The sequence below is a fragment of the Prionailurus bengalensis genome, chromosome A2, assembly GCF_016509475.1.
Source record: "Prionailurus bengalensis isolate Pbe53 chromosome A2, Fcat_Pben_1.1_paternal_pri, whole genome shotgun sequence".
In the NCBI taxonomy this organism is placed as follows: domain Eukaryota; kingdom Metazoa; phylum Chordata; class Mammalia; order Carnivora; family Felidae; genus Prionailurus; species Prionailurus bengalensis.
In genome coordinates, this window is record NC_057348.1 from 54,656,442 (window position 1) to 54,680,909 (window position 24,468).

The window sequence follows — 24,468 nt, forward strand, 5'->3', positions numbered from 1 at the left end:
GAAATAGTCAATAGCAAATGTTAGAAATCAAAAATGCTAACAAATGAAGAATGCCTTTAATGGGCTCATCAGTGGACTGGACACAATTGTGCAAAGAATCAATGATCTTGAAGATATGTCAGTAGAAACCACACTAACTGCAATGACAAGAGAAAAAGAAAGAAGGAAAAACAAACCCAGAAAAAAATATCCAAAAACAATGTGTCAATTTCAAAAGATATAATATATGTAATTGGAACAGCAGAAGAAAAAAAAGAGTGAAGAAGACATATTTGAGGTAATGGCTGAGAACTTCACAAAATTCATGGCAGATCCAAGAAGTTCAGAGTAGGATAAATATCAAGTAGGGTAAATATAAAATATCTATATCAAGGTATATTTTATTTGACTGCATAAACCAAAGAGAAAATCTTGAAAGAAGTCAGAAGAAAAAATTATTTTAAAGAGAAAACAAAGAATTATAGTTGATTACTCCTCAGAAACATGCAAGAAGAGAGTGGAGTGAAATATTTAAAGTCTTGAAAGAAAACCCCACAAACCTAGAAATCTATATCTGGCAAAATTATCCTTCTAATGTGAAGGAGAAGGAAAAACTTTATAAGATCAGGAAGTGTACTTGAGAGATGCATCTTGGGGCACCAGGGTGGCTCATTCTGTTAGCATCAGACTCTTGATTTCAGCTCAGGTGGTGATCTCACGGTTGTGAGATTGAGCCTGGAGCTGGGCTCTGTGCTGACAGCATAGAGCCTGCTTGAGATTCTCTCCCTCCCTCCCTCTCTGCTCCTCCCCCACTCGCTGTCTGAAAATAAATAATCTTTTTTTTTTTATTAAAAAAAATTTTTTTTCAACGTTTATTTATTTTTGGGACAGAGAGAGACAGAGCATGAACGGGGGAGGGGCAGAGAGAGAGGGAGACACAGAATCGGAAACAGGCTCCAGGCTCCGGGCCATCAGCCCAGAGCCTGACGCGGGGCTCGAACTCACGGACCGCGAGATCGTGACCTGGCTGAAGCCGGACGCTTAACCGACTGCGCCACCCAGGTGCCCCTGAAAATAAATAATCTTAAAAAAAAAAAAAAGAGAAAGAAAATCTGCACTTGGAACACTTCACTTTGAATCCAGAGAAGTTGAGAGAGAAAAACTGACTTATTTGCGGTTGAAGATCAAGGTAGCCCACTGGGCCTCTGAACTCAGCTCTCCTGATATATCACTGTTGCAATTTTGTTGTCTTAAGTTTGAACCTATTTATTATTTATTTATTTAAAAATATTTTTTAACTGAGTTTGAGCCTTCTTAAAAATATTTTTACTTGCGGGGTGGGGTGGGGAAAGGCTAATATACTGAGTGTGAAAACCAAACTTTGAGCGAGGGTGTTCTTACCGAAAAGGTGCCCCGCCTCTAAGCTTAATGCCGCCAGAGGGAACTACAAGTTCCGAGCTGCTCTGCGGTGAGCGCGCAGCCTGCCGGGAGGCGTCTCCCGTGCGTCTGCGCGGGAAGTGGAAACCAGCGGTGAGGCGACGCGGTGTGAGGTCCGCCGGGCCGGCGGCGTCTGCAGCAGCGGGGCCCTTGCTGCTAGGCCAGTGGCCCGACCTCTCCGCCGCCATGCCCATGAAGGGCCGCTTCCCTATCCGCCGCACCCTGCAGTACCTGGGCCAGGGGGACGTGGTGTTCAAGGACTCAGTGAAGGTCATGACAGTGAACTACAACACGCACGGGGAGCTGGGCGAGGGCGCCAGGTCAGTCGGAACTCTCCGAGGCCGTCCTCAGGCCGCGCGGACCGTACTGTGCTCACCGTAATGACGGGCTAGTAACGCTGAGACCTGGAGCTGCTCTAAGTGCCACTTAATCCTGAGGCCGGCCTCCTGAGCTGGGTGCCATCGGCCCCATTTTACAGACGAGGAGACTGAGGAGCAGCTTGCTCCAGGTTCCACAGCGAGAAGAGGACAGCAGGGCCACGCCGTGCAGGCTGCGGTCATGACGGAGGTGGGGGAGCGGAGGACAAGGGCCCCCTCCTCCCTCCTGCCTCCCCGGTGGAGGACTAGGCTAACCGGGGAGGCCACAGCCTCCTTTAACTACCTGTGCCTGGCAGGCGAGCCGTGGGGAGCGGCGGCACACGTTCTGCTCTGGATGGAGCTTGGTCCGGCGGCGACAGACCCTGTTTAAGTCCCAGCTTTAACAACTGCTGGCTTGGGGCGAGTTGCTCCTTCTCATTGTCCCAAACCGGGCTGATACCTGTGCCCAGGGTCGCTGTGGGGATGCACTGAAAGAAGTAATAGCTGCTAGCACTTCCTGAGCCCTTCTTATGCATGCACTTGCAGCATATAAGAAGGATGTTTGTCATGCATTATTTGAATGTTTGTCATGCATTATCTTATTTGATGTTTACGGAAGCCCCATGGTTATCCCCATTTTAGGGATGAAGAAACGCCACAGAGATGTTAGTAAGTCGGTTGTTCAAGGTACCAGGCTGGCTGTGCACATGCTTCTCATATGCAGGACTCATCACCCTTGTAATTGATTATGTCAGCTGTGTAGCCTCAGGCTCCATACCTCGACCCCCACCATAGACTCCTTAAGGTGGTTTTTTAATCCTGGAGCAGAGTAGGAACTCCTTAAACGGAAGTTTACAAATGGAGGGTTTGAAGTGAACCTGGAGGCAGTATTGGTGCTTTGGGCTTTTCAGGTATTAAGTATAAATGTACTGATTGCTGAATGCTTGGCTCTGAGCTGGGAGTTCAACAGTGCCTAAGAAAAAAGTTCTGTCCTCCAGAAGCTTTGGGACTGGCTATATGGGGTGGATCAAAACGGGACAGGGGGAGTGCTCCCAGTATGGAATGGTCTCCCATGGTGAGGTGCCTTTGCTGCACAGCTGTTTGGGACAGCCAGAGGCTACCTCCTAGCTGTTTGCTGTCCATAGGTGAAGCGAGTAACTTGGACTTGCTTGCATGGGATCAGCTGTGCTGAGGGCTTCTGGAATGGGTATCCAGATACTTCTTTATAACCCACTGTGCATCCCATCCAATGTGTCCATGCTGGCAGTCAGGGCAGAGGCCAGGCAGTACCAGTAAGGAGGGAGGCAGTCTGGATGGGCCCACTAGAACTGGGAACTATGCCCCGTCACAAGAGACCATTTACTACTTGGCTACAGCTTAACTTTGTGGGCCCCGTGGAGAATTTCTGACTTGTCAAGAAGCCAGAAATTCAGATTTGTATATGAATCTGGTTTTTAAATCATCAGCCAATAAAAAATAGGCCTGTAGGCCTTATACTTGCATGTTCAAGTAGTTTAATACCCTCTAGGTCAACAGAAACCAAACAGCCATTCTGTGCCTCATTATTCCTCATGGCAAAGGCTTGCCTGTCTCACCTGTGTGTGCCCTTGGGGATTTTGTGCCCTTGGGTTTGAGTCTACTTGACTTGGCTCTTTCTCGCACCACAGGCCTTTGAGTGTTCATGTACCCGTAGCATTTTGCTGCTCCTCCCTGGATCGCCTCCATTCCAAGTGCCACAGTGTACACACAGCCCTGGGAGAGCCATAGTCTTGGGTGTCTGCTGGGTGTGTGGGGAGCTGCCTTAGTGTCTGAGGGCTAAATCCCTGCTCACCTCTGCCAGATGTTCTTGCCATTCAGATGCAGTAAGAAAAGTAACAGCTGCTAGCATTTATTGAGTTTTCTTTCCAGGCTGAACCTCAGGATCTAGGTGAATTTGGTAATTTGATAGTGACAGAAGAGTGTGGCTGAAGTCCAGCTGCTCGTAGTCCTAGTTCTTTGACCCCTGGCTGTGTGACCTAGGGCAGTTTACTTGACTTTTCTGACCTGATTTCCTTAGTTATAAAACCCTACGTTGTGGGGTCGTTGTGAGGATTCAAGTGTATTAAATTGCCTAACAGGTGAGTGCCTGGGTGGCTCAGTCTGTAGGGCGTCTGACTCTTGATCTTACAGTTGTGAGTTAGAGCCCCACATTTGGGTGTGGAGCCTACTTAAAAAAAAAAAAAAAGTAAAATAAAATACCCAACAATATGTCTGACATATACAGCAGGTGCTCAACTAAAGGTTTCCTACCATTGTCAACTTTCTTCCCAGGCTTCAAGAACCATTTAAACATTCCTGTCGAGATTTTGTCCCAGCAGTTCTAGGTGTCAGCAATTCTTGTATAAATATGCCCTGGTTTCTTGGTATGATGTTGGGATCCTCTGCTGTGGGGTGGGAATTGAGCAGAGGTATCATAAGCCTAGGAAGGTAAATTTAGCTTTGTCATGATCTGCAAGGCCTACAGTAGGACCTTATCTCTGTTGCCTCCCATAGAGTCAGCAACTTTTTAGTTTTAACCATTTAATTAGTTTCCCCTTCATAGTTGAACACTGTACTTAGAAAGCTAGTTCTTACTTTTCTAGCTTTAGGCATTATCTACTGACTTGCCACTATGGAAGATGAGGATTTAGCTCTCTTTCCCCAACATTGCCATTCCCCAACCGAACCCAACACATTACTCAGCTCTTCATCCTCCCAGTGTAGTCATTTCAGAATTTTGGATAGAATAGTATTCATTGTTTAAATTAATGTGACTTTGTGAACACTCCACACAGTTGAACCAGAGTACTATGGTTATTTTTCCTTTTTGTTTTTGCAAAGCTTTTTGTTTTCCCTGGAGTTAATAATTGTCCTTGCTTTTGTTTTAATTGTAGACTGCTCTGGTTATGGAAGTCTCCCCAAGTAAATGGTCACATAGTCACCTTCTGTTGATTCTGTCAATTCCATCTTTTTAAAAATAAATTACAAGCTCTACTAGGGACTGGTTGTCCTGCATTGTCATCGTCTTGTAAATATTGAGGCACACAGCCATACGTTGCCCTGGTTCAGACAGCTGAGAAGTGGTAAAGCTGGGAAACTGTTTCTTTCCCGTGTACTACTTGTACCTGTCTGTCATCTGATGTATGGGGCAGGGTGGCAGCAGGAAGCAGAGGGCACATTTATTTTATTATTTTTTTAATATATATATTAAGTTTATTTATTTTGAGACAGAGAGACAGTGCAAATGGGGGAGGGGCAGAGAGAGAGGGAGAGAGAGAGAGAATCCCAGGCAGGCTCCACACTATCAGTGCACAGCCCAATATGGGACTCAAACCCACAACCGTGAGATCATGACCTGAGCCAAAATCAAGAGTCAAATGCTTAACGGGCTGAGCCACCTAGGCGCCCCAGAGGGCACATTTAAATTAGGATCATTTGGGGAGCCTTTAATTAAGGAACTGTTTACAGAGGTATGGGCAAGGATGGGGAAAAGAAACCACAAGGAACAGTGCAGGACCCCGGGTCTAGGTTGGCAGAAGTGCGAGGGAGAGAACTGCCTAATGAGCCTGGGACTCAGCCAGGAGACAAGTCAGGGAAAGAATACTTTGACTCTGCCCCCTACTTCCAGTCTTGCCGAAGGTCACTGTTGGCCAAACCCAACATGAGGTCAGAGGTCAAGGAAGCCCACCTCCTAGTCCAAGTAGGTTAGCCATCAAGGATGGAGAGTAGGAGGAGAGGGATTCAGACATATAGCAACGTCTTAATTAGTCCTGTCTCAAGGAACATTTGTTGTTTCTGTTCCTTTGCTGTAACAAATAATGTCTTTGCATTCAAGTGTGAACATAAAAAGCAGTGAAATCACTGAGTCAGGATCTAAGCTTTTAAAATTTTGCTAGTTCCAAGGTGACCTCCAAAGAGGTTAAACCAGTTCTTAAGGAGGTATTTGCTGATTTCTATAACTTCTTCTTTTTTTAATCTGTAGCAATCTAACAGGTGTCAATCCTATTTTAATTTACAGGACTCTTGGGAAGGTATTGAGACTCTCAAGATGATAGGCTATTTGGGTTTCTGCCTATTTGTGGCCATTGTTGTTGAACTGTAAATCTTATGATGTGTAAAACTTTATCAAAGGAATTAGCTTTTTGTTTTATGTCTTACAAACATTTTTCTTTTGGCAAATGTTGATTATGTTTTTGATAAATTTTGCCAAAGTTTAAAGGTGGTCATATTTATCTGTGTTTTTTCTATTTTATTATTTTTTTAATGTTTATTTATTTTGAGAGAGAGCCTGTGAGTGGAGGGACAGAGAAAAACACACACACAGAATCCAAAGCAGGCTCTAGGCTCTGAGCTGTCAGTACAGAGCTCAGTGCAGGGCTTGAACCCATGAATAGCCACAGTCGGATGCTTAATCAACTGAGCCAGCCAGGTGCCTCTATCTGTGTTTTAAACTTAAGTTTAAAGGTCTCTCCACTCTTAGGTTGTAAAACTATTTTCCATGTTTGCTTTTATTTATTTTTATTTTCTTTTTTTAAAGTTTATTTTAAGAGAGCGTGTGTATGTGTGTGCAAGTGGGAGAGGGGCAGAGAGAGAGGGAGAAAGAATCCCAAGCAGGCTCCACTCAGCGTGGAGCTTGACATGGGGGTTGATCCCACGACCACAAGATCATTATCTGAGTCGATACTAACAGTTGGATGCTTGGGGCACCTGGGTAGCTCAGTCGGTTAAGTGTCTGACTTTGGCTCAGGTCATAATCTCATGGTTCTTAAGTTCAAATCCCTGTGTTGGGCTCTGTGCTAACAGCTCAGAGCCTGGAGCCGGCTTCAGATTCTGTGTCTCCCTCTCTTTCTGCCCCTGCCCCACTCACACTCTGTCTCTCTCTCTTCCTTAAAAGTAAATAAACATTAAAAAATTAAAAAAAAAAAAAAAAGACCTGGACGCACAACTGACTGAGCCACTGAGGTGACCCAATGCTTTTATTTATTTTTATATTATGGGTTAATTTACATGAAGTGCACACCTGTTAGTATACAGTTTGATGAACTTCTACCTATGAATGAGCACACCTGTCTAACCAGCACCCACTGTTGAGAGAATATACTAATAAATTCCCGACTGCTGCTTTTCTCAGCCTTTTTGTGGGGCAGGGTCCCCTCTGAATCAGATGAAAATTCTGGACTTTCCCTCAAAATATGGAAGTGTACAGCATTTCAAGTTGAAAACTCTGTTTCACATGTTTAATTAACGTCTTTCCTTTTGCAGGAAATTTGTGTTTTTCAACATACCTCAGATCCAGTACAAAAACCCTTGGGTACAGATCATAATGTTTAAGAACATGACGCCGTCCCCCTTCCTGAGGTTTTATCTGGGTGAGTGTGGTCTCTGCTGAGGCCAGGACAGTCTTTCCTCCCGTCCTTTCCTCCTACCGTAGCACTCAGGGGAGATCTGAGGCAAGGGCTCTTGTAAACATCCCTTACTTTCTGTTACTGGCACTGGACCGTGGCACACAGTGGCCACTGAGGTTTGGATCTTCCCCCATCTCTCCAGCCTTGTCTCCTGTTGCCCCCGTGTCTCCTACCTGCCTCACACCATGCAGCAGATTCTTCCAAATTCCCTTGCCACACCCCACCTCGATGCTTTGCTCATGCTGGACCCTCTGCTGGAAATCCCCTTTCTACTTTGCTTATTGATTTATTTTTAAAATCCTTCAGAGACTCCACTTGGGCACCACTTCTTCCAGGAAGCTCTGCCTGCACCCTTACATTGGTCCTCCCCTGTCTCCTAGCTGCCCTCTCAGTGCTGGCCACGTCCTCTTGAGCAGTGTGTGTATCTGTGTGTGTCCTCTTCTGGAGCTCACACTTTCATGATGCTCTCCTATTCGCATGAGGCACCGAGTGAATATTTGTTTGGTTATATTGGGTTCAGTGCTTTGAAGTCAGACCTAGATGTTTTGATCCAGCTCTCTACTCAGTCATTCTGACCACGAGAGAGTAATATTCCCATTGATTAATTTCTCAGGTGAAGGTCCAACAACTGGCTTACATGGTTACAAGAACCAACTGAGGTGCAGTTTGGGAAATGCTTCAGGAAGCAATATGATCCTGTTCTTAAATTCATTCAGCAAATATGTATGGAGTGTCCGCTGGGCCCAGGCACACACAGTGCCTGAGGTATTAGGGAGCCATAGAGACAAAGGTCTCTGCCTTTGTAGGGATGGCATCCTAGCAGGAAGAGACAGAATGGACAAGAAACTTCAGATAGTATGTCAGAGGATAAGTGCTATGAAAGAAAAACTAGAGCAAGGTCAAGGGGGTGAAGAGAATGCTGGTGCTAGAGCAGTTTTGTGTATATATTTTGTGTTTGCATTTTAAAAAATAATTTCATTGAGTTATAATTTACCCAGAGTAAAACACACAGATTTTCTGTGTATAAATATTCTTTTGTGTCTGGCTTTTACTTATGTGTTTGAGACTCCTCAGTTACGTGTATCAGTAGTTTATTTGTTTTTAGTGCTGAGTAGGGTTTCACTGAAGGAACATACCACAGTTTATCCGTTCACCTGTTGATCATCATTTGGGTTTTTGTTAGATGCCGAGACAGAGTTAGAAGTAGGTTTATTGGGGGCGCCTGGGTGGCGCAGTCGGTTAAGCGTCCGACTTCAGCCAGGTCACGATCTCGCGGTCCGGGAGTTCGAGCCCCGCGTCAGGCTCTGGGCTGATGGCTCAGAGCCTGGAGCCTGTTTCTGATTCTGTGTCTCCCTCTCTCTCTGCCCCTCCCCCGTTCATGCTCTGTCTCTCTGTCCCAAAAATAAAATAAAAATGTTGAAAAAAAAATAAATAAAAATTAAAAAAAAAAAAAAGAAGTAGGTTTATTGGAGATAAAGGGAGGGGGAAGGCAGGGAAAGTCTTCAGGTGGCAGAGCAGGTTGGACATCTCTGGAAGGAAAGGGAGAAGGAAGGAGTCTGGATGTGCCTTAGAAGGTGGCGCAGGCCTGAGCAAGTCTGGGCCAGCCCAGCAGGAAGTTCCAGCTCTGTGCTGGGCAGAACTGGCCAGGTCCTGGACACCTGCGCTGTCACAGGAGGGCCTCTGTGGCTGTTGAGGGCCGTGTCTAGTTTCTGGCTACTAAGAGAAGGTGCGCCTCAGCACCTTCCTGCATGAGTGGATTTTGTGGACACAGGCGCCCTGTTCTCCTGGGCATGTGCCTCAGGATGGGGTTGCTGGACGATGGGATAGGCCATGCCAGATACTGCTGTGAACTGCTTTCTCCAACTAGTGCATTTCACCCTTCAGTCAGCAGGGCGTGGCAGTCGTGGTGGCTCTCCATCCTTATTTGCTGTCATTTGCATTAGGTTTTTTTTTTCCCTGTTAATTACATTGGTTTCCTGTGGTTGCTGTAACAAGTGACTGCAGGCTGGGTGGCTTAACACAAATTTCTTCCATTTCTGTAGAAGTCCAACATGGACAAAAATCAAGGTGTCCGCAGAGCCTTCCTGTCTGGAGGTTTAAGGGCAAATTCATTTATGTGGCTTTTCCAGCTCCTAGAGGCCACCCCCATTCTCTGGCTTGTGGCCCTACCCTCCATCTTCAAGTACAGCAGCATGGCATATATAGCCATTCTTCCACAGTCACATGCCCCTTGGAACACAGTCCAGATAGGTTCTCTGATTTTAAGATCCGTGTGATTAACTTAGGTCGCCCACATTATCCAGAATGGTTTCATCCCCAGGTCCTCGACTCACGTTCTGAGGCACAGCCCCTTTTGTCGCGAAAGGTGACCTATTTACATGTTATGGAGGAGTAGGACAGGGATAGGTTTTGAGGCCATTCTACTTACCACATTAAATATTTTAAATTTTAGCCTTTCCAGGCTTCATTGAAATTTTAATTTACATTTCCCCGTATCTTTTCGTGTGCTTATTGGCCACTCATAAGATTTCTTTGTAAAGAGTGTCTCTGAGTCTTTGTCCATTAAAAAAAATCAGGCTCTTTGCTTTCTTATTGAATTCTTTATATATTCTGGATGCAGTTCCCTCAGGTATGTGTATTGTGAGTATTGTCTCTCAGTCTTTGGCTTGCTTTTCATAATGGGGTCTTTGGAAGAGCACAAGTTTTAATTTGGATGAACTCTAGCTTGTCGGTTGTTCTTTTTTATGGCTAGTGCTTTTTGTGTCCTGTCCCAGAAATCTGTCTATTGTAAGGTCACAAAGGTTTTCTCTTATATTTCTGTTCAAAGTTTTATAGTTGTAGATTGCATATTTGTTTCTCTGATATATAATCTGAGTTATTTGTGTATTAAGTGGAATAGGGATTGAGGTTTTTTTTTTTTTTTTCTTTTTTTGACAGTTATTTATTTATTTATTTATTTATTTTTTTTAAATTTTTTTTTTTTTTCAACGTTTATTTATTTTTGGGACAGAGAGAGACAGAGCATGAACGGGGGAGGGGCAGAGAGAGAGGGAGACACAGAATCGGAAACAGGCTCCAGGCTCTGAGCCATCAGCCCAGAGCCCGACGCGGGGCTCGAACTCACGGACTGCGAGATCGTGACCTGGCTGAAGTCGGACGCTTAACCGACTGCGCCACCCAGGCGCCCCAACAGTTATTTATTTTTGAGAGAGAAAGAGAGCATGAGCAGGGGTAGGGGCAGAGAGAGAGAGAGGGAGACACAGAATCCAAAGCAGGCTCCAGGCTCTGAGCTGTCAGCACCGAGCCCAATGCAGGGCTTGAACTCCCGAACCGTGAGATCATGACCTGAGCTGAAGTCAGACGCTTAACCAACTGAGCCACCCAGGCGCCCCTGTTTTTCAGGGTTGGGATACTCAGGTGTTAGAGCACCAAGCGATGAACGACCATCCTTTGCCTTATTTAGTTTCCTTGGCATTTCTGTCAAAACACAGTCAACCGTAGATGGATAAACAAAACTTGGTATATCCATTCAGTGGAATATTACTCAGCCACAAAGAGGTACAAAGTACTGACAGATGCTACAACACAGGCAAAGCTTGAAAACATAAGCCAAATGAGAGAAGGCAGACGCAGAAGGCCACAGATTATATAATTCCGTTTATATAAAATGTATGAACGAACAGGCCAGTTCATAGGGACAGAAAATGGTTGTGCAGGGCTGAGGCTGGTGTCGTGTGAATAGGAAGTGACTGCTTAATAGGTACAGGGTTTCTCTTTGGGGTGATGAGAAAAGTTCTAAAACAAGATAGTGGTGATAGTCACAGTTGTACAACATTGTGAATGGAATAAAAACCACGGAATTACAGGCTTTAAATGGTAATTTTTGTTATGTGTATTTTACCACACACAAAAATCATTTCACCATATATTTCTGACCTCTTCATTCTTTCACTGATCATATGTCTGTTCTTAGTCTCATACCACACTGTCTTGGTTTGTGGCTTTCTAGTAAGTCTTTTAATATCAGGTAGTTAAAAAAATTTTTTTTAACGTTTTTATTTGTTTTTAAGAGAGAGAAAACGAGCGGGGAGGGGCAGGGGCAGAGAGGGAGACACAGAATCTGAAGCAGGCTCCAGGCTCTGAGCTGTCAACACAGAGCCCATCGTGGGGCTCAAACTTGTGAACTGTGAGATCATGACCTGAGCCAAAGTCAGACACTTAACCAACTGAGCCACCTAGGTGCCCCTAAGATCACGTAGTTTTAAATTCAGACTTGTTCTACCCCCCAACCCCACCAAATCACTTTATATGTACGTTCTTTGCATTTATATATTAACTTTAAAATCTGTTTGTCTGTTTCTTGAAAAGAGCTTGCTGGGGTTTTGATTGAAATCATATTACATACCATTTTGAGAATGGACATTTTAACAATGTTGAATATGTTTTGTGACTGTTGTGAAAAGTGTTATTTTTTAATTCATTTCCAGTTGTTTGGTTACACCTTTATAGAAGTCCAATTGATTTTTGTGTGTGGGTCTTGTGTCTTGCATCCTTGGTAATAAATTGACCTCGTATTTCTAGTAGGTTTTATTTTCTAAATTCCTAAGTTCATCTGTAAATAACGACAGTTTTACTTCCTTTCCGATCTTTTTTCCTTTTCTTTTTCTGTGTATTCACTGGCTAAAGTGGCTGTGATATTTTGCATTTTTATGAGCTGTGTAGGAAAGTTCCAGTTACCGGGGTGCCTGAGTGGCTCAGTCAGTTAAGTGTCTGACTTTGGCTCAGGTCATGATCTCATGGTTTGTGAGTTCGAGCCCCGTGTCGGGCTCTGGGGTGAATAGCTCAGAGCCTGGAGCCCCCTTCAGATTCTGTGTCTCCCTCTGTCTGCCCCTCTGCTGCTTGCACTCTATCTCTCGCCTTGTCTCAAAAATAAATAAACATTAAAAAAAAAAAAAAAAAAAGGAAAGTTCCAGTTACTCTGCATCCTCCTTGGTGCTTTTATTACCCATTTAAAAAAAATTTGAGCCATTCCAATCTTGTCCTATGGTCCTTTTAATTTGCATTTTGTTAATAACTGATGATGAAGAGTATCTTTTCATGTGCTTATTGACCGTTGTATTTTTGTTGTTAAATGTTTTACATATTTCGTATTTTTAGTTGGATTGTTTTAAGGAGTTGTGAGTTCTTTATATAGTTGGGATATGAGTGCTTTATCAGATGTATACATTATGAATATTTCGTCGTAGTCTGTGGCTTTTGGTATCTTTTGAAACGCAAGTTTTAAACTGTCATGAATTTCAGTTTATCAGATTTTTTCTTTAATGGACCGTGTTTTTGATGTCATATCTAAAAATCTTTGTGTAGGTAAGGTTATGAAGATTTTCTTTGTTCTCTTCTAAAAGTTTAATAGTGGTTTTAGTTCATACATTTAGGCCTCTGATCCATTTTCAGGTTTTTCTGTTTTTTTTTAAATGCTGTGAGGAATTATGTTGGCATTGGCATCTTTGCTGAAAATAGGAGTTTATTTCTGGACCTAGTTCTTTTCCATCAGTCTGTAGTGTGTTCTTATGCTAATACCACACTGTCTTGGTTACTGTAGCTTATAGTAAATTTGAAATTGGAACACGAACATCCTCCCATTGTCTTGTTTGTCTTGGATTTTTTTAACTTTTTTTTAGAGAGTGCAAGTCACGGAGAGGGGCCGAGGGAGAGAAATCTTAAGCAGGCTCCACACTGAGCATGGAGCCTGATGTGGGGCTCTATCCCACGACCCTGGGATCATGACCTGAGCTGACCTGAGTTGGACCCTTAATCAACTGAACCACCCAGGCGCCTCCATTTTCTTGTTTTTCAAAACTGTTTTGGCTATTTTGGGTCCTTTGCATGAATTTGAGGCTTGATTTGTCTGTTTCTATGAAAACACCTGCTAGGATTTTGATGGAGGTTGCACTGAATCCATGGTCCAGTGTGGGAAGAATTTCCATCTTAATGATACTGAATATTCTATCCATGAACGTGGAAAGTTGCTTTCCATTAAAATAGTATGCTTTTGCACATACCTCAAATTTGTTTCCTCATGTTTAAAGAAATATGGAAAAAGGGTAGCATTATGGGTTATGTAGACACACGTTTATCTTATTGTTAAAATGCTCCGCTAAAAGCAAATCCATCACCACCACTTGAGGCTGCAAAGCGTGCCACTGAGTCCTCAGTGCTTCTTGTCCCCTTTGCTTCCCATTTCCAGATTCCGGGGAGCAGGTCCTCGTGGATGTGGAGACCAAGAGCAATAAGGAGATCATGGAGCACGTCAAAAAAATCCTGGGGAAGAGCGAGTGAGTTGATGGGGCTGACCTGGAGGGGAACAGGAGCCTCAATGCAGAGCGAGGGAGGAAAGGGGCATCAGGAGGGCACACACCAACCCAAGCGCAGGCTGCAGAGTTCGCTCGGTCTGGCTTTGCTGCTCCCCACGTGTGTGCCTCTGCTGCGAGGTGGGGACAGAGACCTCCCTGTCTCCTGGGCTCGACGGGAAGCTGAGGTGCTGGGGGAGCACTGGCCCTGGGCAGTTGTGGCCAGTTCTCTCCTTGGGAATCTCCCTTTGGAGCTGGTGGGTATCTAGCCTCAGCACGTGTTGGGATCCATCTTTTGTACACGGATGGATGGAGCAAAAGGAGGGAAGCCAAGAAAAGTACGTCTTGGAGGAAGCACGTTGAGGCCTTCACAGGCCCCTTCATCCTGACTACGTGCTGAGTTAGAGCTGGGGCCGCCTCTAGGCCGCAGGAAAGCTGACCGTTGCTGTGCGGTCAGTGCTGTGTGTGGCCAGTGTGGGACTGGGAGGCCTGTGGGGGAGGACGTTAGGCTTTGGGGGTGAGGAGCAGGTCGAGAGGCACAGGAGAGCCAGGTTTCCCGGCTGATGGTGGGATGCACTTGGCCAAGAAGTCCCACAATGCCTAGAGGCTCAGCAGCGCTCCCACACGTCGCCGTCTGTGCTGTTTGGCAGGGAAACCCTGGAGAGAGAGGAGCAGGAGAAAAAGCAGCTTTCTCACCCGGCTCACTTTGGCCCCCGAAAGTACTGCCTACGGGAGTGCATCTGCGAGGTGGAAGGGCAGGTCCCCTGCCCGGGCCTGGTGCCGTTACCAAAGGAGATGACGGGGAAGTACAGAGCGATGCTGAAAGCCAGCGCCCAGGACTAGGGCCCCAGACCACACCCAGGGAAGCCCCTGGCTGTCCTCGAAGGGACTTTGACGGTCTCTTTGCCATGAGGGTCCCCTTCACACACCTGTGTGGAAGGACACGGGAGGGTCGGGGGAGTATCTGCCGTCAAACTGCCAGACGAAGATCTTCACTCCATCAGGTCAATAAAATGCTTCCAGATCTCCAGAGGCGTGATGCGTATCTGTCTGATAGGCACAGGAAGGCCTGCGTAGGGATGGAGAAGGTCTAAGGCCTACCTTCTGACACCCCTGTGTCAGTCCTGCTGGCTTTTCCTAGTCTCTCTTGGCTTCGATTTTTCTTCCAGACCCTGAGCTGCTGTGGTTGGATCTGGCAGGATCTGGCTGGAGCCGTCTGGCTGGCAGCGTGAAGCCCCCTTTCAAACTAAAGCCAACTGACATTCCTCCCAAGAGGCTTGGCTGCAGGCGAGCAGGTGGTGTAGGAGGCGCCCGTGGCGGGCACAGAGCAGCCTCCCTCAGGTGTGTGCCCTGGTGAGGCAGCCACTGCCAGCTGCCACTCCCCGGCCTCGTTCACAGGTAGGTTTGCGGACCAGGAGGGCAGACGGGTGAGGTGCTGGCTGGTCGAGACTCCGAGGCCCTGCTCTGGGTGCCTCTCAGCCTGCCTCTTTCTCAGGTTTGCAAGAGGGGGTGAAGGTCCGCCTAGTTCTTGCCTCACAGGACATGGATACTGCTGTCACTGAGGAATGCCGGTTTCAACCCTCAGGTGACACCTGAGCCCTCCAGGATTACTTCAAGGCTTACCTGGCTGAGACGCTGCCCTGTGGGAAATGCCTGGCCGGTGGGGCTTAGAGGAAAGGGGAGACCAGGAACTAATTTGCTGGGGAAATTGTGTGGAACCAGAATGTTTTATAGAAATGCTGGGGGATCAGCCCATTAAATTGGGAGGGATTTGTCTCCTTTTACATTTACACCACCTGATGTTCAGGTGGTGATTTTGTACCAGACTTGTGTTCGGGGAGACGGCTGGTGGGGCTGGGCACGGAGGAGGCATTCTGGGATGGCTGCAGGCTCACCAGGGTTGTGTTGAACTACAGGTCCACACCGCAGTGCGCCTTCTCCCTTTACCATTTGAGGGTGGACAGAGAATTCTATTCTCCATTCTAACCCTTTCTGTCATGTTTTTTAATAACCCCTCCCAGCTGACTTAGCCTTGGCCTTCATGCCAGCTGCTGAGGCTGTGATTGGGCTGCTGGGGCCGCTGGAGCTTTTCGGAAAGTGAGCCAGGGCTGGGGAAGTAAGTACCTCTCCCTCCATGGCCCACAGGGGGCCCAGAAAGGTTGCTGACCGGGAGGCAAGGCAAGCCAGTGCCGCCCTTATTACTCTTTACAGAGACTTGGAATAAGCACCACTGGGGGCATTATCTCTTTGACCCTTTTGTCTCCTGTTTCCTACTTTGTTTAGTAGTGATAAAAGATGGGTTTAAAATGTACAGAAATAGGAGGAAAAAAAGATTGCTGTGATAGTGTCTATTTGCATAGATTTTAGACCTTGTTCTTCTGAAGTGACTGGTTTTCATTTTGAATAGTTACCTGGCACAGCCATTTAAAGCTATTTGGCTGCCAGTGGGTTCTGCCAAGAATCTGACTCTGGACCTCCGAATCCTCACCAGTAAAATGAGAGGTCACATGATCCCCCCACGGAGCAAGTTCTTTCCAACTTCTACAACTTTAAGAACACATTTTTGTTCTGGATAGTGAATACCCTTACAGGATGAGCCGGCTGGTTGGAGGCCTGGCTTTTGAGTATCATCTGTGACTGCAGCTTGTGTAGCCTGGCACCTCAGCTGTGCTCCCCTCCAGAACCACCGACCTGGCTTTTGGACTTCCACACCTTCTTTCCCACTAAAGGTATTTGCAAGTCAGGTGGACCATCAAGTAGACTGACGGCTAGGGAAGTACCTGCGGGTACTTCCTGCGGGTGCTCCTGGGGGTCAGGCATTACTGGTGTTACTATTAGAAGAAATGAGCAGATGCACATTAGTCTTTAATTCACTTTTTTAATAGTATAAACCTCATTTAGGTAGTAGTATTAAGCCACAACAATAATGCCACATTGAGACAGCATTTAATAAAATGCATAAAAGCTAATTCATGCACTGCAATACTCTATATACAAACACAACAATGCAAATTCTTCTTCAAGACTGAAGACACTGATTAGATATAAAACTCAGTTTAAAAAGAACATGCTATTTTTTAAATGCCATCACATAAAGCTGATTTCAAGCTCCAGCTTTCGACAGGTTTTAAACCTGGAATTAAAATGTAATGGCATGAACAGTATTTTCTATATTGTGAAGGGCAGAAGTTACAGAAACGGTCCCAAGAAAATCTAACACCCGAATTTTCCTTTAACAGATGTCTTTTAAAAGGGCCGGTAATGCAGCTACATTTTAACGGAGAGGTCCAAACTACAGGTAAAAACTAGGGTTTGTACTATGAAAAATGTGCAGCTTTTCAGTTATAAAACTAGTTGAACACTGGTTTATTACAAGGTAGTTGGGAGAACGGAGGCTGTAGAAAAATATCCCAGCACTTGAGTTGTGTGGCGGCATCATCTGAGCCCGTGGCCGCTCTGGTCGTTAAAATGGTAACTGAGTACACGTTCCTAAAGAGAAGTCGTTTTTAACATAAAGTCTACTACTTCCAAATGTTATCCAAATATTAAGCTTTCTCACAGTCTGTCAGTTGATAAATGTTGCTGAACATTGATTTTTATAGCGTTTTTTCTATGCTGTGTGTATAAATATTGAGACACCAGAATTACTGGCTTCTGAACTGGAAGTATAGCTGGGCCCTAAAAGTATCTCCGACATTCCCCACCCCTAAGATACTCTTTTTAAGCTCAAACTTTAATTACTCTTAGATTGCTGTTAAGATAGCCCCAAATGAAAACTTTTACTTTGAAGATTGAGAGACTGTCAAGCTTCCTCTTGTATTTTAACTGGAAAGCCACCTTCAAGAGTGTGATTGTCACGACAGGCAGGGACAGGGGAAGGTCAGGAAGTACTGTTGGATGAGGCCAGCGAAGTAGGAGCTTCTTTTACATCAAATATAGGGGAAGCTGAAGGCTAAATGACCCACCGTCTCACAAAAGGCACTGAGTACTATAGTCTCAATGAAGTGTTTTCAAACATTTCGGTAGCTTATTTTAAAAAACAACAGAAAACCTATGGGCTATGTGAGTTTTTGCTGTTCTCCAGTTCCCTTCAGCGGGCCAGCTTTCAGCCCTCCCGCCAGGCAGGCCCCATTCACCAGCTCTGCAAGCAACTACGCCGGGCTGGGCCCTGGCTCCCGCGTGCCGTGTCTCAGTTTAAAGCCCGATTAAGGGGGAAAATTCATCAGAATAGACCTGGGCGAGGAAAATTAGGTATCTGTAGCTTAAAGGGCACATGTAGCCATATTAAAATCCAATTTTTATCTGACATGTTTAAATCAATTTATAGGAAGGATTTACGTCATTGGATTTTATTCACATGCTAGAGAAGTAATTTAAGATTTGTAACTTAATATTCCATAATTTAGTTATCATATTCATGTTTATCTTAAAAGACTGCTTGGTAGGTTTTTTTCAACTGGCACTAGAGACATGGGAATCTGTTTACTCACCGGGCAGTGCCCACCGTTTGCTAAATCCGGGTGAGCATAGGAAATCACTACCACACGAGGAGTCAGGCCCCAGAACAAGGACCACTCTGAATCTCTGACTATGATGCCTGTCTCTGGACCACATGACAGAGCGAGTGTCTGGGAAGGCCGACAGCTCCTACTATCAAGTTCCTTCTAGTCAGGCCATAAACAGGTGTGTGGCAGCCAAGTTAAAGGTCCCCACCTAGTTTTGGACATAAGGATGAACAGTCTTCTACCTTTCTGGCCCTTGCCTGACTGAACCTAGAGAATATACGGCAGTGTCCTCCTGTCAGGACCTTTTCTGTCTGGAATCTTCCCTGGTACAGAGTGGAGATTCTGTCTTCATGGCCTTTCCCAGCCAGGCTCACCCAAAGGAAAATGGAGTTAAAATATCAGCAAATCCATCCTGCTGAGGGACCTTGGAACACCCACATCCATTTACTTTAGCAACTCTATCATAGACTCTCTTTAAAACATAAGGAAATTTTGGATACATGGCTACATGTCTGTATACATAATATACATCTATGTACACATACACACACTATATACACTGTACATATATAGATATAAACACATGTACATTCATTCAGTCATACAAGCCTATAAATCTGTACACGCACAATGCCGCTGAAGGGACCCCAGGGCTGGACATGCGCAAGTGTGCGCTGGCAAGAGGCACACGTGGGGATGTCCAGAACCCTGTGTACAAAAGACCCAAACCCGCTACCTCGATTAGGGCTTGGCTTTACAAATTTACATCAAAGTTAAGACATTTTCAAAGAGCCGTACAATCTAGAGACTGGAAGTGGGATAAAGGAAGCATGTGGGCATCTGCCTGGCCTGCTCCAACCTTCCAGGGTCTAAAGGGCACTGCCTCCCTACCTACCCCCACCCCCCCGCCCCCGGGGATAAAAGCGAATGTCAGAAGATGACACTTCACGGCCTACACTTAGAGATGAAATGTCATCTAGATAGCCCCACTGCACATGAGGCCCTTTCCACCGGCAAGTGGGCAACAAACTTCTGGACTCTGATCTGATCAGGTCCTAGAACTTGGATTCATAGCCAAGGGCTGCTTGTCAGGCAGAGAGCAGGCTGGGGGCAAGACTACTGGAAATCACCCCAAAGGATTAGGATGCATTTTTTCCCCCAGAATAAAAGCACTAGATATAGCCTTTCTAAATCTTAGCCTTCCTGCCACGGCCATCCCCCAAACAAGCAAAACAGCTAAGTAAATATGTACTATGGCTGCAACCATGCGCTCTAGCGATATGTGGCTGCCACGTCAGGGAGCCCAAGAGTAGGTGCATCCATTGTGATCACTATGGCTGGTGGCAACTGCCTCAGAACAGAGTTCACATTTAATACGGAGAAGCTAGGAAACCATCCCTCTTGAGGGCATTTACATAACATCTTACAAGTGACTATACCTGCAATGAAATACAAAAACCCAAACACCAAAAGAACCCCAAGAACAGCCTCATGGCAGAAGCTAGACAATAAATAATGGTAACCCCCCAATAGACACACATACAAATTTCAAATCAGAAGGGTGGAATAGCTTGGAAAGTATCATTTGCTTGAGTAATTTTTCTAAGTCTCTTCCTGTCCTGTTTTATGATTATACGTAATGACCTCCAGAATTTCAACATAAAACTGTCTAGCATTATCTGAGATACTGCCGGAAAAGAGCCCATTTCATCAAGAAACAGTGGTGTATATCACCACCTCCTTTAGCTGATAGACCTCTTCTCACAAGGGAAGAAGGGCCAGGTTAACAGAAGGGACATGTGCACAGGCTGTGTGACTAAGAACCTGCTCTTGGGCAGAGAGCTGGCATCACTTAACCAAATCTAGAGTTTCACCAACTACCAACGAGGGGTGAAAGCCTTGTGAAAGTTGAGCCTCAGTATTTGCTTGGGATCCCTTTAAAAAAGTCTGGACTTTGGGCTTCTCTTAACCAATCTGACAAGATGGGATGGACCTGCTGTCCAAGGTGTGAAATGATTTGGGGCAGCAAGAAATCAGCTTGTGTGAACATGATCCTTAGGGAAAAGGCGACTTCAAAGTAAAGCCAAGAGGATCTGGGAAACCAATGAGTGTTCAAAGCCCAAAATGGTCCACTGCCATCAGCCATCACCAGTGAAGGGACTCAAGGGGCAAGACTAGGTCAAAATCAACAACCCTCCAAGCTGAACCGATTTTTGTCCAGGGCTACCTGGCCAGAGTGCAGCACTCACCCAAATGTTCCCTGTCTTCCTGCTGGTTTATCATCTTCTCTGCCCCAAAACTTTCAACAGTGCATCGCTGGGACCTCGGTCGAGGTCTTGGCTAAGCCATGCTGTTGTCTAAAGGCAAAGGTATCTACAAGCCGAATGGACACAGGACTTCCAGGGCCCACCCCTGGGAAAGAGGGGTGGGCCTTTTCCCTAACATGGAGAACTCAGATCTGGGAGATGTGACACCGGTATTGCCACCGAATGGCTATGTGATCAACAGACGTGCTTATATTAAAAAATCGAACAGAAAACAGGCAACTTGCTGTGAAAGATGCATAAACGTGCTTGAAAATATCCTCCGCTAAAATCCTTCACGAGTAGAAATGAAACAGACCTGCCCTAACTCTACTGTCTTGGCTGTTTTTTTTCTTAATTTTGAAATTTAAATCTCTTCAAAGTTAGAAACCAAAAATTTAAGCTGGCAAAATTAAATTCTTTCCATCATTTTATAACAGGCACCCCTATTATCTCCAAAATGTGTTTCCAAGTCATGAACTATAAATAATATAATTAAATCCAAACAGGAATTTAGAAGTTGGAGATACCATCCCCACTTAATTCCTACTAATGACTTTCACCAAGTGCTCCTAACACTTCAGAACAGAGAATCCTATTTTGTTAAGAGCCAGTGGCTAGCTGGCTGGGCACCTACATAGCACATGAGGCCCCACCCTGACTAGGGCCCAAGCCAGACCAGAGAGTGCCTGTGAGGCAGGGGAAGTGCACTGGGATCTTTCTGGATACCATCTGGTCAAAAGGTCCTGGCAGATGCAAATTTAACCTAATGCTGTATTTTCTTAATCTGGGCTGTACAAAAAGGAAACGGAGAGTACCTGATCTGGTCTTGGACATGCCACTTTCCCAAGCAGGAAATGCCCACCATTTACTCACATCCATGGGAATTTATGCTCTTCTCTAGACAGAACTTCCTTATACTGCATTCTGCTCTTGTAAATGATGGTGGCTGTAACTTAGGACAAAGAAGATAACTTTGGGAGTTATGGGTTTTTTATAAGGAGCAGGTAGGCTGCTTCTGCATACATCACCCAAAATGCTCCAGGGTTCTTTGCTGGTACACACCTGGGGGGATCAAAGTGCATGGTGTGCCAGTAGCATTCAAAGATCTGCCAACAGAAATGCAGAGTCTGGAAACACTTTGAAAAACCCTGATATTCAAGGTCAACAGAGAAACTCTTCCATTCAGCCGTACCATCACCACTACCCTGGGACAGGGAGCAAAATCCTGCACCCCTCCCCGCTGAATCACCTCACAGTTCTGAGTGAACTGCAGGAATACAGACCCTTCTCAAGGGGGCGTTTGGAATGGAAACCCCTGAGAAGGGAACCTTCTTCCTCCATCTGAACAATGAGCAACCGCCCCAGATTGCATTTAGGAATTACTGTCAGGTTCAAAATGCCCACCTTGCACTTTTTGGTCAGAAGGCTCTGTCTGCCCTGAGTGGTGGAGGTGGTTTGGGCATGTTTTCACTTGCTGCAGGAATTGGCAGTTTATGTCTGACTGGTTGCAATCCAATTCTGAGAACCAGTCATCAAGAGAGCCCTAGGTTTGGAGGAGCCTGTAGATGCCAGTCACAGACCAGAACCAGAGGTCAGGGAACCTGACAAGCATCATCAACTCACCAGCTGAGGAAGCTTCCGGTTGGGGTCCCCACCGACTGCACTACCACACTCCCACTTACTACATGATACACATGAGCCACATTCTCAATCGTTCATAGGGATTTAGTTCAACACCACTAATGTGTGCATACAATTAGGAATGATGCCATCTTTTCTTAAACATAAATGATTGTCTCCTGTACCCTATTGCGTTTTCACAGAAATCATTAGCATTTCGGCAAAAGACATACACAGTTTTCCATTTGTCCTGCCCACAGGCAAGATGTTGCTAACATACGCATTGATAAGAAGTGCTTAGAAAGTGCTAATATTATTTACCCTGGTAATTAGTAGCTATTAATTCCAAGGAAAATTTTAATATATATACACACATACTGTTTTCTTAGGTTCGTTTAGTTTTGTTTAATACTAGTCTCTGACATTATAAAACTCTTTGTTTTTTGCCCTTTGAGAATCGCTAAATACAAATTAGGTTAAAAGATTGTTCCAAAATCTGCTTCATCAAAAGGCATTAAAACATTTCTTATGGCAGGAAAGGATCCTACTAGTCTTTTAGTTGCTATTGTTTGGGATTAACAGGTAAGAAGAAACCAGGTAGGAAATGGCTAACATACTGGAAATATTTGCACATACCAAAATACCACTACTTTATTTTCTCTGTTATCTGAGCGGTCCTGGGAGGATCCTTCTGCTTCTCGGCAGGCGTGCGGTGCACACTATAGACTGGCTCCGGTGATCTGGCCGTTATACTCTGCTGTCTCCATCTTGAGGATGTAGGGGATTATGCTGTCTATTGAAACATTGCCAATGAGACCAGTAAAAAAAAGTTCTTCTGTTATGTTTGAGCTCATCAGCCTGAGTGCTGGCAGGCGAACGAGAATCCGGGCCAATCTGTAAAAGGGAGGCTCATTAGAGAAAGGGAGTTCACTGCCCTTCAGACTGCTCCCTGGACAGGCTCCCTGGGACCCTCTCCGCACTGCTTGGAATTGAAACAAACAAACAGACCCATGACCTACCCCTTACCCCTTGTATTTCAAATTTCAACAGTTCCTCTTGTAGGGATTTATCATGAGAGAAAATCAAAACCAAGTACAAAGATGTATGTACAAATGTTTCCTTCATTTATAACAATTCTCCCCACCTCCACCAAAAGAGAAAAATTTGGAAATCAATAAAGGATGGGTTAAATTATGGTATCTCCATATAAAAGAGCACACTGTATATTCAGCAAAAAGTATAAAAAGATATATATTCACTGATGGTACGTCTGTGATGTACAGCCGAGTAAAAACCTAAAAGGAGACCGGGAAGCAGCAAGTGTAACACAATCTCATTTGTGTAAATTTATTTGTGTGGCATGTATAAAAAAGTACTTGGAAGGATGTTCACCAAAATGTTCACCAAAACCCTGATCTCTGGGTTTGGGGATCTGGAATGCTTTTACTTATTATACCTTTGTCTGTATTACTCTAGTGTTCACATAGCATCCTAATTAAAAAATGAAGCAATAAAATTGTTTTCATTTTGAAAACACCCTCGGTGGGAGGACACATCATGACCCCGTTCTGATGGCTCTCTGGACACTGTATCTGAAGCATCCCACATGATTGGCCATTCCACAGACACTGTACAAAGCTACGTGTGCAAGGATGCTCACTGCGTGCCAGCCTAGTCTGGAAACAACCTATATTTTCATTAGCAGGAAAGTTCTAAAGAAATGACAGCATCTCCTCAGCCACAGAAAATGCAGAAGTATGCTTGTTGAACATTACATGAAGAAAGGGTTACAAAACCTTACTTTGGATTTTATGATTCCAGTTACACAGACATAAAAAATTTCTGGAAGGAAATGCATAAAACGTTAACTATGGATAGTGCTATTTACAGGAACTGAAAAGCTTTCATTTTACTTTCCAGAATGTTCTAATTTCTTTCCTACAGTGAACACTGTTATTTTTAAAAAGAGAAAATACAGATTATGCAAGCAGCATTCCAGCATCATCGTCCATTCGCCCAGCCACCATGAGTCTTGCAGGGCACACAAAGATGTAAGGGGACACCACCACAGACCAGAAGGGGCAGACAGGATGAAGGATCTTGGAAACTCAGCAAGGGTCAATCAAGTCGGACTTCTTGGGGTGGGGTGGGGGGACAGGTCAGCTGGGCCTTAGAGGCTGGCTGAGGTTTTTCTCTCAGCAGAGATATAAACAATGGGGAGGGATAGAAGGGTTATTTCAGGAGGAGCAGACAGTATGAGAAAAGGCATAAAATGGGAAAGACTAAAACAATGCAGAAACGGGTGTCAACCGTCCTAGGGCTTTTGGGGGAACTGTCTTTGAGTGAGTTTCTGAGTCCTATCCTATGAGAAAGCCTCCCTTATCTCATTTTTGGTTCCAAATCACTTTTCTTACCATGCCCTTTATCTATCCCTGGGTCCCTCACTAGATTTTTGTAGAAACACCTACTTTCAAAGGCCAGAGAGCTGCTGTTGT

At 45.0% G+C, this 24,468-nt stretch overlaps 2 protein-coding genes across 3 annotated transcripts in view; one reads left to right on the top strand and one right to left on the bottom strand.

The window, feature by feature from the left end:
* The first annotated feature begins 1,477 nt into the window (after nucleotides 1–1,477).
* MRPS25 (mitochondrial ribosomal protein S25) lies at nucleotides 1,478–14,572 on the top strand. Its single transcript, XM_043588211.1, has 4 exons — nucleotides 1,478–1,736; nucleotides 7,053–7,159; nucleotides 13,440–13,527; nucleotides 14,193–14,572. The coding sequence occupies exons 1-4, from the start codon at nucleotides 1,603–1,605 to the stop codon at nucleotides 14,383–14,385; spliced, it is 522 nt and encodes a 173-aa protein (XP_043444146.1). The 5' UTR covers nucleotides 1,478–1,602; the 3' UTR covers nucleotides 14,386–14,572.
* A 1,828-nt stretch (nucleotides 14,573–16,400) lies between these two features.
* NR2C2 (nuclear receptor subfamily 2 group C member 2) overlaps nucleotides 16,401–24,468 on the bottom strand; it is a 101,057-nt gene continuing 92,989 nt past the window's right edge. For both annotated transcript variants that reach the window (XM_043588209.1, XM_043588210.1), the window contains one exon: nucleotides 16,401–22,867. In XM_043588209.1, coding sequence (XP_043444144.1) covers nucleotides 22,693–22,867 — 175 coding nt within the window. In that variant the 3' untranslated portion in view covers nucleotides 16,401–22,692. The remainder of the gene's footprint in view (nucleotides 22,868–24,468) is intronic.

Bases quoted from the DNA above. Each gene is read 5' to 3' on its own strand.
- MRPS25 (XM_043588211.1), top strand. From the start codon at position 1,603: ATGCCCATGAAGGGCCGCTTCCCTATCCGCCGCACCCTGCAGTACCTG. The intron at 7,160-13,439 runs GTGAGTGTGGTC...TCCCATTTCCAG, and splicing joins CTTCCTGAGGTTTTATCTGG to ATTCCGGGGAGCAGGTCCTC. The intron at 13,528-14,192 runs GTGAGTTGATGG...GCTGTTTGGCAG, and splicing joins AAAATCCTGGGGAAGAGCGA to GGAAACCCTGGAGAGAGAGG.